Here is a 15,319-nt window from a genome sequence, read left to right as displayed (position 1 = left end):
TACAGAAAATGAAGAGTATAACATTTAGACAAAAGGTTTTTAAGAAGTCACCAGTAACTTGTACGACAAACACAGAATCGGAGGTTTTCCTAGCTCTTCAAGACTTCAACTGAGCACTCCCTACCAAGCCTGTTATCAAAGCATGGCTGCACAAAATAAAGACACAAGTCATCCCTACACAGTTTGGTGTTGCAAAGGTCTCAAGTTTTCACTGTCAACTGAAACAATATGCAAACACAGCCTTTTATTTTGAAAAGATGAGACTGCATGTTAGATAATAACATTTTTGCATAGCATTTGTGACTGTCAGAGCACAATACAGAATATAACAAAGTTCATTTGTTACCTAAGTACTCCATTCCTTGAAAACTATTCTTTAATGCAATACAGTATCGATGACATAAAACAATTTACTAGAACTGGAAAACTACTTTTCTAAATATCACATTATACCACAGCTTCTCCTCTGTACCTTTTGTTTGCTCAGAGTGCAAGGCATTTCATACAGTTACTTACTCTGCAGAGACAGGATTATTTTTTCTTCATTTGAATACAGAAAAAAGACTGAATTTCCTTTACTGCCATTAAAGTTTATCAAAGATTGTCCGCGCATTTTCATAGCAGTAATTTATTTTATCTTTGAAGTAAATACAAATTTGTCAGAAATAGTTGCTGGGTCAATTTGTATGCTCTATTATGCAGGAATTTGGCCAAAATAGAAGCACAAATCAGAGTGCTAAACAGTAATTTCAAAAAGATGTTAAACAGGAGTGAAAACTAGAAGGTTCTAGGCAACAAATAAGATTAAATCTGTCATCAAATCACTAAAGCAATAAAGAGAACAAACTTCCTTACAGAGAAACTGATACACTATAAGCCCAAGTCTGACATTGTTACATTAAAAGTTGCCTCTGAATAATTATATACAGTGCTTTCCAGCAGCACAGATGCTTGTAGCACAAGAATATTGCACTACTGTTTTTTAATACCTTAGAGATAAGATGGTATGCACTGCTAAGTAAATTTAGTCCACAGTACAGCTTCCCACTGCTTTTAATTTTAGAATGCAACCAAGTTATTTGAGAAGCAGGTAAAGTAAAAAGACTAAAGAGGGTTTAAAACTCTAGATGGCACACTCATACAGTAAAAGACTGTAAATATGAACAAAAATACATAGGTTCTTCTATGAGATTTTCTTGCTTTACACGTGAAACATACATAATCTATCTGCAAATGCTCTTCTGAAGCCAGTTTGTGACATACTATTATAAAAAGGTCTGCCCTATTTCCTCCACTTCAAACTGGGCAATTTAATATAATACTATGAAGTATTTGCAGTTTTATAATTCAACAGTACTCAAGTTAGTTTAGGATTCCACATACAATTCCTTCTCATGGCACAGGACTCATTCTGTCACACTATCATACTCCAGCCTACTTCATGGATAATAGGAATGACATCTGGTATATTTCTTAAAGGTAGAGTCTCATACAATAACCGGTTCAGTTACACACTTTTTCAAGCTTTGAACTCACAGAAGTTGTTGCTGCTGCTTTGTTTTTTAAGCAGGAGCTCAGCTTTGTTTTATTACATCATGTTCCAAGTCATAAAAAGGAGATTTTAATACATAGCCTTTAACCTACCCATCTATATAGAGTAGGCAGTATAAATCTGAAACTCAAATCAGCTTGGATGGTGGCAACAGTCATGAAAATGACACTCCAGTATTTTTATTAGAATTTGTCAAGGGTATGTTGCTGCTGTTATCCAGTCTTGCTGAAGCTGTAATAAAGGAAACGACACCTGTGCAAAAGAATTGCCACAATACACATCTGAACATTTAGAATGATCAGAAGTACAAAATTAATGAATTAAGGTTTGACTAATTGTCTGAGTAAATAAACAAGTACCTAAAGACAAATAAAACACAGATTTACAATGTGATAGGTGCTTCATGCTAATGGTGTAGAAACACTTCTATCTTCCAGTAAGTACAAGCTATCTCATCCTTTAACACTTGGCTCCTGTGGGGAAGCTAATAGACCACAGCTTACACCACAGTGAAGGGGTTTCCATACCCTAGGTACAAACTTACTACAGACCAGCAGGCAGCCCTGCATTGAGATGGTTTTGAAATTCATGATGTGAAACACATGTACAACAAGGAACACAGAGAAGAAACAGGAAAAGTGCATATGCATATACTGCTTGGAGAATGGACATGGAGGCATTTGCCCATGAAGCCATGGAGAAGAATTTCTTTGGCCTTAAGCCAGAACAAGAGCTCCTCTGATGCAAAGTACACAAATGCATCTTCTCCATTTCTACAGTACTGGATGTCAACTCATTAAAAAAAACCAAACATGGACATCAGTGTTTTTCTCTAATAAAGTATATTCATAATCACTGCCTGCTGTATAGTAAATATTTACCAAAGAGTGTACAGCTGTAGCATGCTTTTACTCTTAATTATGCAAATAAAATAATTTCCAACATACATTATTTGTCTACATATATAAATTCATTATTCCATTTGCAAGGCAAATGTCTTAGTAAAAATCATTTAACAAGTTTATTTCTACAAATTATGGCTTAAAAGCAGGTACTGTAGATACAAAAATCTAAAGAGGCTGATGTGCAGCACATAATTTCTTTATGTTGTCTTCATGGATAAGTTATTTCAGTGGGTATTCATCATGTTTCTCACAGCAGCAATAAATAGGCATTTTACTTTTCATAAAACATTATTTGAGATAACATGTTAATCAATACAAAATTAACTTTTAACAGCACTAGATTATTGTAACCCACACATCATTACAGGTGAGTCATGGAACTGGAGAGTTTGATATTGGATGTCTATGCCAACCTAAGACTGAGTTATTTGCAGGGTCTCCAACATGTCTTCCACTGCCTTCAAAGAGTATTTAGTTTCTTTCTTACTGCGACCTGCAAACTAAACAGCAACAAAAAAGGACTGTTATTTTTTTTCATATCAGAAATTCTGTGCAGATATCCTGTGAAAATAACAGTTCTAAACAAAGTACCAAAACTTTGCTCTAATTACTACAAACCTAAAAGCACAGCCTCTTTATTGCTTCATTAAAACTTTGCAATTTTACTAGAATACAAGCTATATTACCCTTCCTCTGATAAGTAATGAAAATTACAACAGAATTCCTTCATTCCACACATTTTTTTGTCAATCTGAATTCAGCACTAGCAAGTATTCCACTTTGAAATTGAACATTTAACTGAAAACAAATCTTCAAGCTGTTTTGCTTACTCTGCTTATTTCGGACTTGAATTTTTATGCAATCCAAATTAGATTAGATTATATTAATAATTTAAATGGTAGCAAGGCTTGGACCTGTTATTTACGCTAATCTATTTTCTGGTTTTGTTATAACGAGACAGAGAAAATCTACTATAAAATAATCCAGTCATCATATAATTATATTTCATTGTTTTAAGTAACTGTGAGTAATGACCTGGTATTTGATTGTAATCTACTATTACAACAGCAATTTCAGAGAGCATTTGAAATAAAGCCTGTCTTGATAACAAAGAAAGATACAGTTCAATAAATATCACTTCTGTCTTTAGACTCCCTAACACACATGCAGCCAAGTTTGGGAAAGGAAGGAGTAGAAGGGTAGGACATGTTCATCACCCCATGCTGACCTCAGAAGGGTTTTTCTGACTGTACCGATGGTTCCCTCACTCATAAGCCATATCTAACACAGTGGATTTATTGACTAGTTTGGTTTTCAGTCAAATAAAACTCTCAACCATTTTTAATACACCTGCAATAAAAAGTTTTGCATTTGGGGTTGGGATAGGTGGTAAAGAAATTACAGAAGCAGTAACTATAGTTTGCTGCTAGTAAAATAGCCTATTCTCTACCTAAATGTTAACATCTAAACGCTCAATAAATATTCAATTTAATGTGTTTTTTTTTTATTTCAAATACCACTGCTGTCTTGCGTAGTTAGTCCTTGATTTATAATGTGTTGCTTCTCTCTTGTAATTAACTTAATTTAGCAAACTTTTCATGAACAGTTAGGAAAGATTAAGACATCAAACCCAGGTAATATCACACCAGCAACAAGCTGCAGGACTTGTTAACCTGCTTTTGACCCCTGGGCTAAGATCTGACATTGGGATTCCCAATCAGTACCAAGTTATTTAAAAACTAGCTTTGGCACAGTAAACAAAAAACTATTTCAAATGAAACGTTGTTATTGTGACAACACTTTGTAGTTAAGACATATACTGAAAACACGGTATTTTCATACTTCATACTTCCAGACAATTAATTGATATGCCGTGTTTTGACTGTAGCAGTGTGTATGAACCCATTATTCAGGTTGTGCAGTTTCTGTAGTGGCCTGCAATCATTAACTAAGGAGGAAAGTAAAGGATTTCTTAATACTTTCCGAGCTGAGAGAAGTAACTTTTGCTTGGATCTGACTTTATCCTCCTCTTGTTCACGTTAAACAACAATAGTCCCAAGCAGATACTTGGGGCACCAAAATCCCTTCATAAAAACAAGCAAGAGAAAAAACAGAACTCAAAATCCTCAACTGAAAAATTGGTGACATTCAAAGCATCCAAAGATTTCAATAAAAAGCACAGAAGCCTGAATATATTGTGGTCAAAAAGCGAGTTTGGCAAGACACACAGAAAGCACACAGAGGAAAACATGAAATAAGTATATTTTAACTTATTTTACTTCTCTTCAGGGACACTGAAAGGAAAACTGACATAAGACGTTAGTTTAAAAAATGTTACTTGCTAATTTCAAGAGTGGCTGCCTTCATGATACTGACATGTACTTTAAGCTGAACAAATAAAACCAAACTCTGCGTCATAACAAACAGAATTATACTTGGAAATTTAATCACTTCAAATTTGCCCTGACGAACAATTATTTTGTCTATTCTGCCATTACACAGCAATTTGACTGATTGAGCCGGAATCCATTTCTTAAAATCATGATTTAATTTTCTGTTTCCCAAATGGTTTGTAACAAAATCACCTCTCCAACCATAAACAACATGTGGATCGCTCACCCAGAAGAGTTTAGCAATATACCCAAGAAGCATGTGTCTGGAAAATTACTACGAGTAGGAGCACATTAAAGATTTTTGTGAGCATTAATCAAACTTGCCTGCCTCTGCTGAAACGTTTCTACCAGAGGACATGCTAAACCAATTTTCTAATTGAAGAGCATTAGGTAGCCACATTTGGTTTGGATGTTAAAGTAACTGTGACTCACGTCCTCAATCAGAACAGACACATTCTTCACAGGGTCCACAGTGAATAATCCAGTTTCCCAGTGATAAGGCAAAACTAAGCTTCTAATAAACTTAGAATGATTCTTTGAATAATGAGAACTTCTCTAACATCTGAAATAAAAGCTTAAAATTAAATTTTCTTTGTTTGTTGTTTTTTTTCACCTGGTCAATTAAAAATAAGTGGCCTGGAGAATAATGATCTTTTTTTTCAGAGGCTGTGTTAGCAGCCAGGAATTCCAGCTCCATGCAGCAGCCCTTGCTACAAAACCTTTCTGTCTGCCTTTGGAAGTTTACATTTCTCCTAGATTAGGCACAGATGAGAAGTACTAATCAGCACAGAGTGTAAAACATTTAACACGAAAACAAGTATATTAACCAGATGGAACATCAAATACCTGTACTTTTCAGTACATTATTTAATAAAACTATCCTTTATCAGTATACTTTCCTGTAAAGAAACTGCTGTATGGTCTAACCGCCACCAGTGAAAGCAATAATTTATTTCTACACCCAAAGTTTGTTTTCTTTAGAAGACAACACACTAAAAAGTTTCTCTGATTTCATACAAGAATGCACAGGAAAAGCAAAAATAAAGTGCCAAAGCAAACTCCCTGAACGAGAGAAGAAATCAAAAGAAGGGGACCAGTAAAAATATTTCAATAAAATTGCATATATATATATATTTTATTTTTTTTTAAAAGGCAGTTTTCCAGAATTACTGAGCAAACTGCTGGTAATTCAAGTGGAAATCCAGACTGCAAATGTAAGACACTTACTCAAAAGCAACTTTTTAATTAACAGCTTCATAAATTCAAGTCACAAATTCATGTAATTTGTCTAAGCACCCATGTCAGGACTCTAAATGCCTCTTACTCTCTAGAAAACGACCACAAGAAATATTGCATTTAACAGCCTAAGAAGGTCCAACTAATAAAACAAGTCAATTCCAAACTCAACAAGATCTTAAGGCTCTTATTACACTTTACAAAGCACTTTGGATAATGCAAGGAAAGTGCGAAGGATTTAGAGATAAGTATCTAGCTTAAAACCTGGCTAGACATCCCTTTTCTAATGCAAAAATGCAGTAAAGGCTTCCACTGGCACAAGTGACCAAGGTTTCACCCTCAAGCCAAAAGATGACAATTTCCAATTGCTCAACATGCTAAAGGAGCAACAAATCAATACTGACTCATAGGGGAAACTGCCACCTACTACATCACCAAACACCACCTGCTGTAGCACCAGTCTCTGACATGCACACTGGAGGGGCCAAAACTTGCTGCAGTCATGTAACAAGCTCAGTAGGGTTAGGCTGGGGCAGTCCTGTCCAGCTGTAGTCACTAGAGATTATTGTGGTGCTTCTGTGAAGAGGAAGGGGGTGTTCACACCATTTGCTCACCAAATCCCAGCTTGAGCACTTAGGGGGAATTTAGTTATACAGAAAATCTGTGCTCCCTGTCAGATACCGCATTTGTTGCTTTATGTCTCAAACAACTAAAAAGAGCTGCTTAAGTATGAAACGAATCACAAAAGCATGAAGTCACAAAGAACTTATTACATGTGTTTTAAATATATGTTGGTGTTAAGGTGGTCTGTTCTTGTAAGCATCAACCAAAAATGCTTAGCATAGGATCCAAAAGAGCTTCACAGAAACAAGTGGAATTGCACTTTCCAGTAAAAACAAGACAAAATCCTAAAGCATTACCCCACACCCAGAAAACTCCACAACACTACCATCACTCCCAATGCAAGTCATATTTGGTTAGATACATGTAACGTTACCAGAAAATCATGTGGAGACAAAAATAAAATAAAAATTAAAAAAATAAAAAATTGAGGTTTCCTGGCTCTGAGTCAAATAACCACAGACTGCGATAATGAAACTTTCAGTATATTTAGAACCAAGAGATGCCTATTTCTAGGTGTTAATCTTGGTATGCCAGCATTCCACAGCTAAATTGGTTTTACATTTCCATCTTGAGTGATACTGTTTCCCAGAAGTGTTAACAGGTCTCTACTGGTGCTTTGAAATTAAAAATTCAGTCATAGAATCACAGAATAAGAGAATGTCTTGAGTTGGAAGGGACCTCTAAAGGTTATCTAGTCCAACTCCTCTCCAATAAGCAGGGATATCTCCAACTAGAATACACTGCTCAGAGCCTCATCAAGCCTGACCTTGAATGTCTCCAGGGATGTCCCCACCACCTCTCTAGGCAACCAGTTTCAATGATTCACCACCCTCGTATTAAAGAACTTTTTCCTAATGTCCAACCTAAATTTACCCTTCTCTAGCTTGAAACCATTATCCCTTGTCCTATCATTACATGCCTTTGTGAACAGGTCTTCCCCAGCCTTCTTATAGGCCCCTATCAGGTATTGGAAGTTCATTAGAAAGCCCCCCGAGTCATCTCTTCTTCAGGTTGAACAACCCCAACTCCCTCAGCCTGTCTTCATTAGAGAGGTTCTCCAGCTCTCTGATCATTTTTGTTGCCCTACTCTGGACAAGCTGCAACAGGCCACATCTTTCTTGTTTTGGGGGCTCAAGAGCTGGACACAGTACTGCAGGTGAGGCCTCACAAAGGCAGAGTAGAGGGGCAGAATCACCTCTCACAGTCTGCTGGCCACACTTCTTTTGATGCAGCCCAGGATGTGGTTGGTCTTCTGGGCTGTAACTGCATCTTTATTCCACAGGGCTGCTCTCTAGCATGTCTTCCCCCAGCCTGTATTCTCTTTTCAGGTTTCTCAGGCCCACGTGCAGGACCCTTCATTTGGCCTTGTTGAACATCATGAGATTCACCTGAGCTCACTCCTCCAGCTTGTCCAGATCCCTCTAGATGGCATCCAGTCATAATACTCACTTTAAAAAGTTCATTTTATCAAAAAGTAAAACATGGAATAATAGTTTTCACTCAAAATTCACACATCTTTTAAAACATGTTTTGTTCTATGAATGGTGAATCTACTATGTATTCTGTTCTTCAAAGGTTTTTTTTTTTGTTTAAATCCTGCAATACTTGGGCTTTCCATCATAACTGTGCTTATTGGAGTGTCAGACATACTTAAGTAAAAAGAAATCCTGTTATTTAGGGAAATCAAAATTAGGAGTTCATACACACCTTACTGTCATGAGCAGATAAATGGTTTATTAATGAAAAGCAGAAAGTAACTTAAATAGCAAAACAGAGAAATAAACTTTAGGCATATAAAGTATAAAATGCTTAATTATGTCCTTAGGGATACAATATTCTTCACTGTAAAAGCACACTCAGAAGCTACAGGGCCAATCAAGGGAAATGGAAAATACTTCAAAGCTGTAATACATCAAAAACATTTGAGTCACAAGAAGCTGCACTCTGGGCAAGGAATTAAAATACAAGGTATTGAGAAAAATCCATTGCCCATAGAAGAAAATTCTAATTTAATTCCACAATAGACAAACCTGGTCAAAAGCCCATCTGGTAGTATTAAATGTAAAATGGTAGCGGCAAGAGAAAAATTAAATATTGGGTTCTGATACCAAAACATTACAGAGAGAAAGGAGCATTTAATATATATATTTATTTTATATATATCTATATCTATATCTAGATAAAGTCTTTGCATTAATAAAAAAAAATTTGCTCAGAAGTTCTGGGGAAGACAGTATGATGTTGATGTTCAGAGTTACTTATACATCAACTTTGATTGGCAGATCATTCAGAAAAGTTGTAAGGGAGTCAAACAGACATAGTACATTTGGGATACACAGACAGCAGAACCTATGGGCTAAAACTTGTCTTCATTCTTATCTATAGAAAAAATAAGAGTCTTGTAATGCAAAAGCAAATCTAGATGTTTATGTTGAACTTGTTGAACAAATAGCTGAAATGACTCCTAATGACTTCAGTAAACTTTGATTGTGGCCTACAAAGTCTACACTTTCATAATTCCACAGGCATTTTTCTAAAAAACTACACATAACCAACTTCAATCACAATGACTGAGATAATTATTAGGAAGGCCATTAAATCTGATTTTGAAAAGAAAAACAGAATTCTAGATTTTGAATTTGTTTTCTAGTAAAATAGAACTAGATGACCAAGGCACTCTTAGAATTAAGACACAGAATGTTTTACTAAAATATTAAGCTGTAGAACTGAGTCTTGGAGGTCAACATTATACTAGTGTACATTCAGTTAATGTTAATAGAAAAAAAACCTGTTTAAAACTAGTAAGTAATAGTAATGAATACCTGTAAAATACCAACCTTGTATTAATTAACGAAATCAAACAGAAGAATGCAAAAACTCCAAGCAAATTATGCTGATTTACATGTCATATCCAACCTCTTGAACAGCAGAGCTTACAAAAGTGCAGTAAAGAACTGTAGAACATGTTAAAAGTATCATAAAACAATGATGTACTAACCTGGTATGCTCTATTTATTTGATTAGCTGCCCAGCTGGCATATTTCATATTATCTTTTTTCATTTTTGCACTTGCTTTTGGATTGGAAGCAATATGGCTGGCAGACTAGGAATAAAAAAAAAAAAAAAACACAAAACCCCAACAGGTAAGTATAAAATATATGTGCATGAAATAAACGGAGAGCATTCAACACTTCTGCATCCAGAGGCATGTGCACAGTGATAGCAGAAAAAGAGAAAAACTTAAAACAGTTACTGGTAAACAACATCAAATTAAGAATTAGCTAAGCTTTTTAATCAATTGCTTGTTCTAATTAAAGCTAAACTAGACTTCAGTTCAGTTGTGTTTCAAGTTAGGAACTGAACCTAGACATAAGCAGTTAATCCAATTTGCTTTCCCTGAAGTGAGAGAATTAAGTTTTCCCTATTCAATTTGTTACCAGAGATGATGGACACTTGTGTGTTCAAACTGCAATTAAAAACATGACATTTTTCAATGTAGCATCAGAAAACATATTTTAAAAGCAGGTAAGATTCCATACATCACCTATGTCCATCTTCATCTGAAAAAAAAAAAATATTACTTAAGAACCAAACTAATTTCAAAGACTTTTCCACTTATACAAATAAATCCACTTTGCAAGGAATCCTTGCTACTCCTTCCCAGAACACCTTTCTGAGTGCAGAAGCACTTGAATGCAAAAAACCACAGGACCCACCAATGAAGAAACTCCAGAGAAGATTTTAAGAGGAGTATGGAAGCAAATTTCTGCATAAATACTACATTTCAAACTCAAAAAACATTCTCTTACAGCTCTTTTCCTGAAACTACTTCCAGAAATGGGAGGAGTAGGACTGCAAAAGAACACACATCCTCTGAAGCTATGCCTGCATGCATTGAATTTGTGATCTAGTACAGGGTCAGGGTTCTAAGATGAGGCATCGTCTCTCTTGTTTTCTGAATTTCATGAAGTACTGACCAGTTTCCTCAGCACATACAGCTGAAAGCCTTTGTGGAAAATTTACCAGGGTTATGGACATTCATTCAGGAGTACAAATGTTGTAGGGCATGTCTGTCAAGTACAAAAGCAGCAGGCATAGCAAAACTAGATAGATCCTAATAGATCCTAATGCCTGAAAACAACATTACAAAGAAATCAGGAGCCAAAGGGTCAATACAGAAGCAGCAATGACAAGCTGTGCTTGCAAAATCCACCTTGTGAAACGTGACAGCAGCCAGCCCAGCAAAACTGAAGAACTGAAACAAAGCTTCCATGCATTTTTTGCAGTAATGAACTTGCATTATGCAAATCAGGGTTTATGTGTATGATTTTCAAGCACTGCCAGAACAAAAAGTTTCTCAAATTCATGGGTCATATTAGCTCAAGGCTGCCAACTAGTTCATCATAGATACCAGGCTCTAAATCTACTTTATAGACTGGAAATAACAGGAAGGATGCAAGATCTGACAGAAGACTAGTCAAGATAGTCATAAATAGCCCACAGGCCTGTTCTAGAATCAGTGAATTGGACTGTAAGTATAATAAAATTCTTAAAAATCAGTGAAAAGTTAAATCACCGAAAAAATCAGCCTTTTCTCCATCTTGAAAATACAATCACCAACCCAAGGATATGCAAATGGACTAAGAAGATTAGGTCCAAGTCTCTTTGAGATTTAAACGTGATGCCTAACAAGTCCTTGAAAGGAAGATCCTGTTGCCTGGTACTAACAGGAAGCCTCTAAAATTATCTGCCTAATGTATCTCTGTAAACTGTCCCCCTCCCCAAAGACAAAAGTTTGGTCTAGAATTTTTGGTTTTTTTAAGATTTATGTAAACTTTCTAGTTTTGTCCCTAAAAAGATATTTTAACATATCTAAGATCTAAAAGAAGGTCTGCAATAGAGGCCTCAGCATCTTAAAAGAAACTGACTAACTGGTGCCAATACATGCCACCCATATTTACTGTAGCCCTAGCCACACTCAAGCCAACAACGCTGTGCAAGCTAAAGACTCACTTTGCAACTGAAAGCAGAAAGTTGTATATAGAAATCAGCATAAGAAAAAATAAAGGGAAAAAAAGAAGGAAAAAATGCAGCCATCATGCTGTGCTGGCTCTCTTCAGCAGTTCACCATCTTGTAGAAAGGAGTATGACTTTAAATCCTTTTTCTAGAAGCTACCCTCATGTGCCAATAATTGTAATTCTTTGGAAAACATTGCTAAGACTCAAAGGTTAAGAGTACTTTAAGTAAAGAATATTTACTGGCATGCAATTGTCCATATTCAGTATTTAAAAACAGTGTTAATAATCTGAGCCATTAAATTAAACTGAAAGAAAAAAAAAACAACCCAGCAAATAATAAGGGATAATATACATGCATAAAAACGTATTAAAAATGACAACATGGAAAATATATAAACATCCTTACCATGTAAAGGCCAAACAAAGCTCTCATATTTCTGTTGTTAAGCTTCAGTGCTTGTGCAAAATACTTTCTTGATAGCTCAAGGTTTTCAAGCCCCCCCTGAGTATATTTAACCTGTAAAAATTATAAGCTCCTGAAATTTGCACATCATCCATACCTCTAGCATTTACTCTTGAAGCAAAGATATTATGAAACTTCACTTCAGGATTGTTTCACACAATATTTCAAATCAGATGAGTACTACCAAAAGGCCAAATGCTAGCTTGGAAGAAATCTGAGCTCTTTTCAATAGAGAAATTCTAAAATACTTATCTGTAGGAGAAAAAAGCCTCCATTAACTCAATTCCTTTATTGTTAAAAGATTAAAATGTTATGAAAAGTAACACAGTCTTTAAATCTTTAAATCTAAAGCTGGATTCTGGCTGCTATAAAACCATAGTACCTCTATATTCCTTCAGCATAGCATTACACCAATGCACAAAACAACACAATGCTTTTCACTATCTATTCAACTGCAAAATAGCACACAAAGTTTAGAAGATTACTCCAGTGTTTTTCTATTAATTTTGCCTGTTCTGAGATCAACAAAAAAAAAAGATAAATAGTAGAAGACATGCTTCACAGCCTTTTTACCAGAAAGCTATTTAAGCAAGACTTTAAAGTTTTGATGTTAATTATATCCACATTAACAAAGAGCTAAATCTTCTAAGGGCCCTCTCCCCCCAAGTACTCTTCCAGGCAAAATTTCATATGTGGAGTTCAAATTCAGGCTCCACAATAACAAGCAATATATCATAACCTCTTAGGCAGCAGGGCTGTGGAAAAGTTTAACTTCTCTTGCACTTAGTTTGAAAAGTACATGAACACTTCAACAAGAATAGCTCACTTTAAATTACTTTTTATCTTTAATAATTCCTACCCTTACTCTTATATTTAGCTAGTCACACTGAGTAAGAAAACATAGTCTTCTTAAAGTTCTATGAGATGTTAACATTCTCTGTGCATGCTCTTAAATCTCCTAGGGAAAAATTAAAGAAATAATTTTTATTCCATTTTCACCACTTCAGTAACATAAAAACAGAATATGTATTCAAACATGATTCATTTTTCTGAAAATACTTACTTCAGCATATTGCTGACAGTATAAGTGGTTGTGTGGATTAGTCATCATAAGCTCCTCTAAGCAGAAGGCTGCCTTTGCATAGCTGAGGAATATAAAAAACAGTGACAAAATGAAACAGAGGAGTTCTTTGCAGCACAATAAAAGGTCTTAACTTTCTCCTGTAACTTCATGTGATTCACATTTAAGAAAGACACTTTATTTTAAAATTATGTTTGAAAGCTCAAGTTACTATTTTTACCTCATAGACAGTGAAAAATACACAAAATGGAATCATCTTGGTATACATGGAACAGTTTGTGGAAAGTATTTAATATACTCACTTCTGCTTAAGAAATGGCATTTCTGATCAACAAGACTCATGAGTAGGAACAGAAATTATGTACTGTAAGACACTGAACTCAAGACTACAAAATAGTTCATATTTTTTCTACAAGAAAATTCAGCAACCTGTGTATTCACAAACAAAGCTAGAGAGCAGACCACTTAACACTGTCAGTTAACTTTGCCTCTGCACAACCACAAAAGTGAGATCGAAAAACCATACTAAGAACAGTTCTAAAAATCAAGCAGTTAAAATCTATGTATGAAAATAGTGTCACACCAGTCCAAAATCTCTGCAAAAGAAAAGGCTAGCACTTGTTCTTTAAATGAAAACTTTCATAAAGAATTAAGCAACGTTCAAAATAGATATTTATTTAATTATAAAGATATTCGCTTCATAATCTTTCAACAAATAGTTTCCCTCAGAATTTGTATCTTCTAAAGGTATGTGACAGCACAATTGCAAAGAGTCTACATGACAGGATTCCAAATTTCAGAGATACAATGTTTGTAATTACAGTGTGGGTAGATATTTAGTATCAGACTAAAAGCAACTTATCTATTATGAGACAATACTAACCCACATAATCTGTAAAATCTTACCTCTTAAAATGAATACATAGTGTGTTTTTCCTGTGCACATTATGATAGTGGCATGTGTATTTCAAATATTAATTTGGAAATAAAAGGATAGCCACCTCATTCCCCAAAACCAGAAGCCACAGTACTCATAACATAACTCAGGGTACAACTGAGGATGATATAAACCTTGTAAGTCTAAGTGTGTTCATGAAAAATGACAGGAGCATGGTGATTTCAGGAGAGGGACTAAATTTGTGCCACTGACAAGCCAATGAATTGTTTCCTTATTTTAAAGTTAACTTTTAGTTGATTTTTAGCCAAGATTCCAATTTTACTCCTTATAATAATGCTCATAAAAGAGCAGGTCCATTTTTTCAATGAACTGGAGAAAGTTCTACATAGTATTTTTATTGGAATTACAGACTAAGACAAGTACAAGCAAAGGCAATTTCTTTCTCAGGTTTTATTACACAATTTTGTAGTAATGATTAGAGCAAAAACACACTCCCGAACAACAAAACAAAACCAATGATGGAATTTATATGTTTGCATCACTCTATCACTCACTTTTGTACTGACAGATTTGACAAGCTTAAATATCAAATGTTGCTTTTTAAATAGCTATTTTCTTTGAAAAGTGGCTGGTGAATTTCCCAAAACAAATGGGTATCTGGATATCAAAATTCTATATTATTCCTTAAGTCAGCATTTAAAAGAGTCCAGTTATTATTCTGAGAATGAGGTGGAAGCAGAGGAGATGGGGAAACAATTTTTTCATCACAGTGAGAATGGCTGTTTCTCCTTTGAGAATCTGATTCTTTTACTACTTTCTAGAAAGGAAGGAAACAATATGATATAATTCAGGCTGGGCTGAAGACCTAAAGGGGGGGGGAGATACGCCTTTGGGTGGAGGTTAGAATTAATGCTGAGATATTAGAAAACTTGAACTAAGGCTTTGAGCTAATCCTCTCACACTGGGATTTCCTCCTGTCACTACAGCAATAAAAAAAGCTAACAAAAACATTAAATATCCAATAAGCAAGTTCCTAAAACATTCAACATTCTTGATTGAATTGGACTTTGTACCCAGGCGACCAGATGCCTCCAACTCTGGATCCATGGGGTTTTTTTTGTCTTGTGTTTGTTGTTTGTTTTTTTTTT

The 15,319-nt window shown here is 35.2% G+C and overlaps 1 protein-coding gene across 1 annotated transcript in view; it reads right to left on the bottom strand.

The window, feature by feature from the left end:
* Positions 1-2,558: 2,558 nt before the first annotated feature.
* The window catches only part of EMC2 (ER membrane protein complex subunit 2), a 35,985-nt gene continuing 23,224 nt past the window's right edge, over positions 2,559-15,319 (bottom strand). The window contains exons 7-10 of the mRNA XM_010006475.1: positions 13,256-13,337; positions 12,136-12,246; positions 9,709-9,813; positions 2,559-2,957 (exon numbers count right to left, since the gene is read on the bottom strand). Of these exons, the coding sequence (XP_010004777.1) occupies positions 2,871-2,957; positions 9,709-9,813; positions 12,136-12,246; positions 13,256-13,337 (385 nt within the window). The 3' untranslated portion in view covers positions 2,559-2,870. The remainder of the gene's footprint in view (positions 2,958-9,708; positions 9,814-12,135; positions 12,247-13,255; positions 13,338-15,319) is intronic.

The sequence above is a fragment of the Chaetura pelagica genome, unplaced genomic scaffold (genome assembly GCF_000747805.2).
Source record: "Chaetura pelagica isolate M959 unplaced genomic scaffold, ChaPel_1.0 scaffold76, whole genome shotgun sequence".
Classification (NCBI taxonomy): domain Eukaryota; kingdom Metazoa; phylum Chordata; class Aves; order Apodiformes; family Apodidae; genus Chaetura; species Chaetura pelagica.
This window is presented reverse-complemented; position numbering and strand designations above follow the sequence as displayed.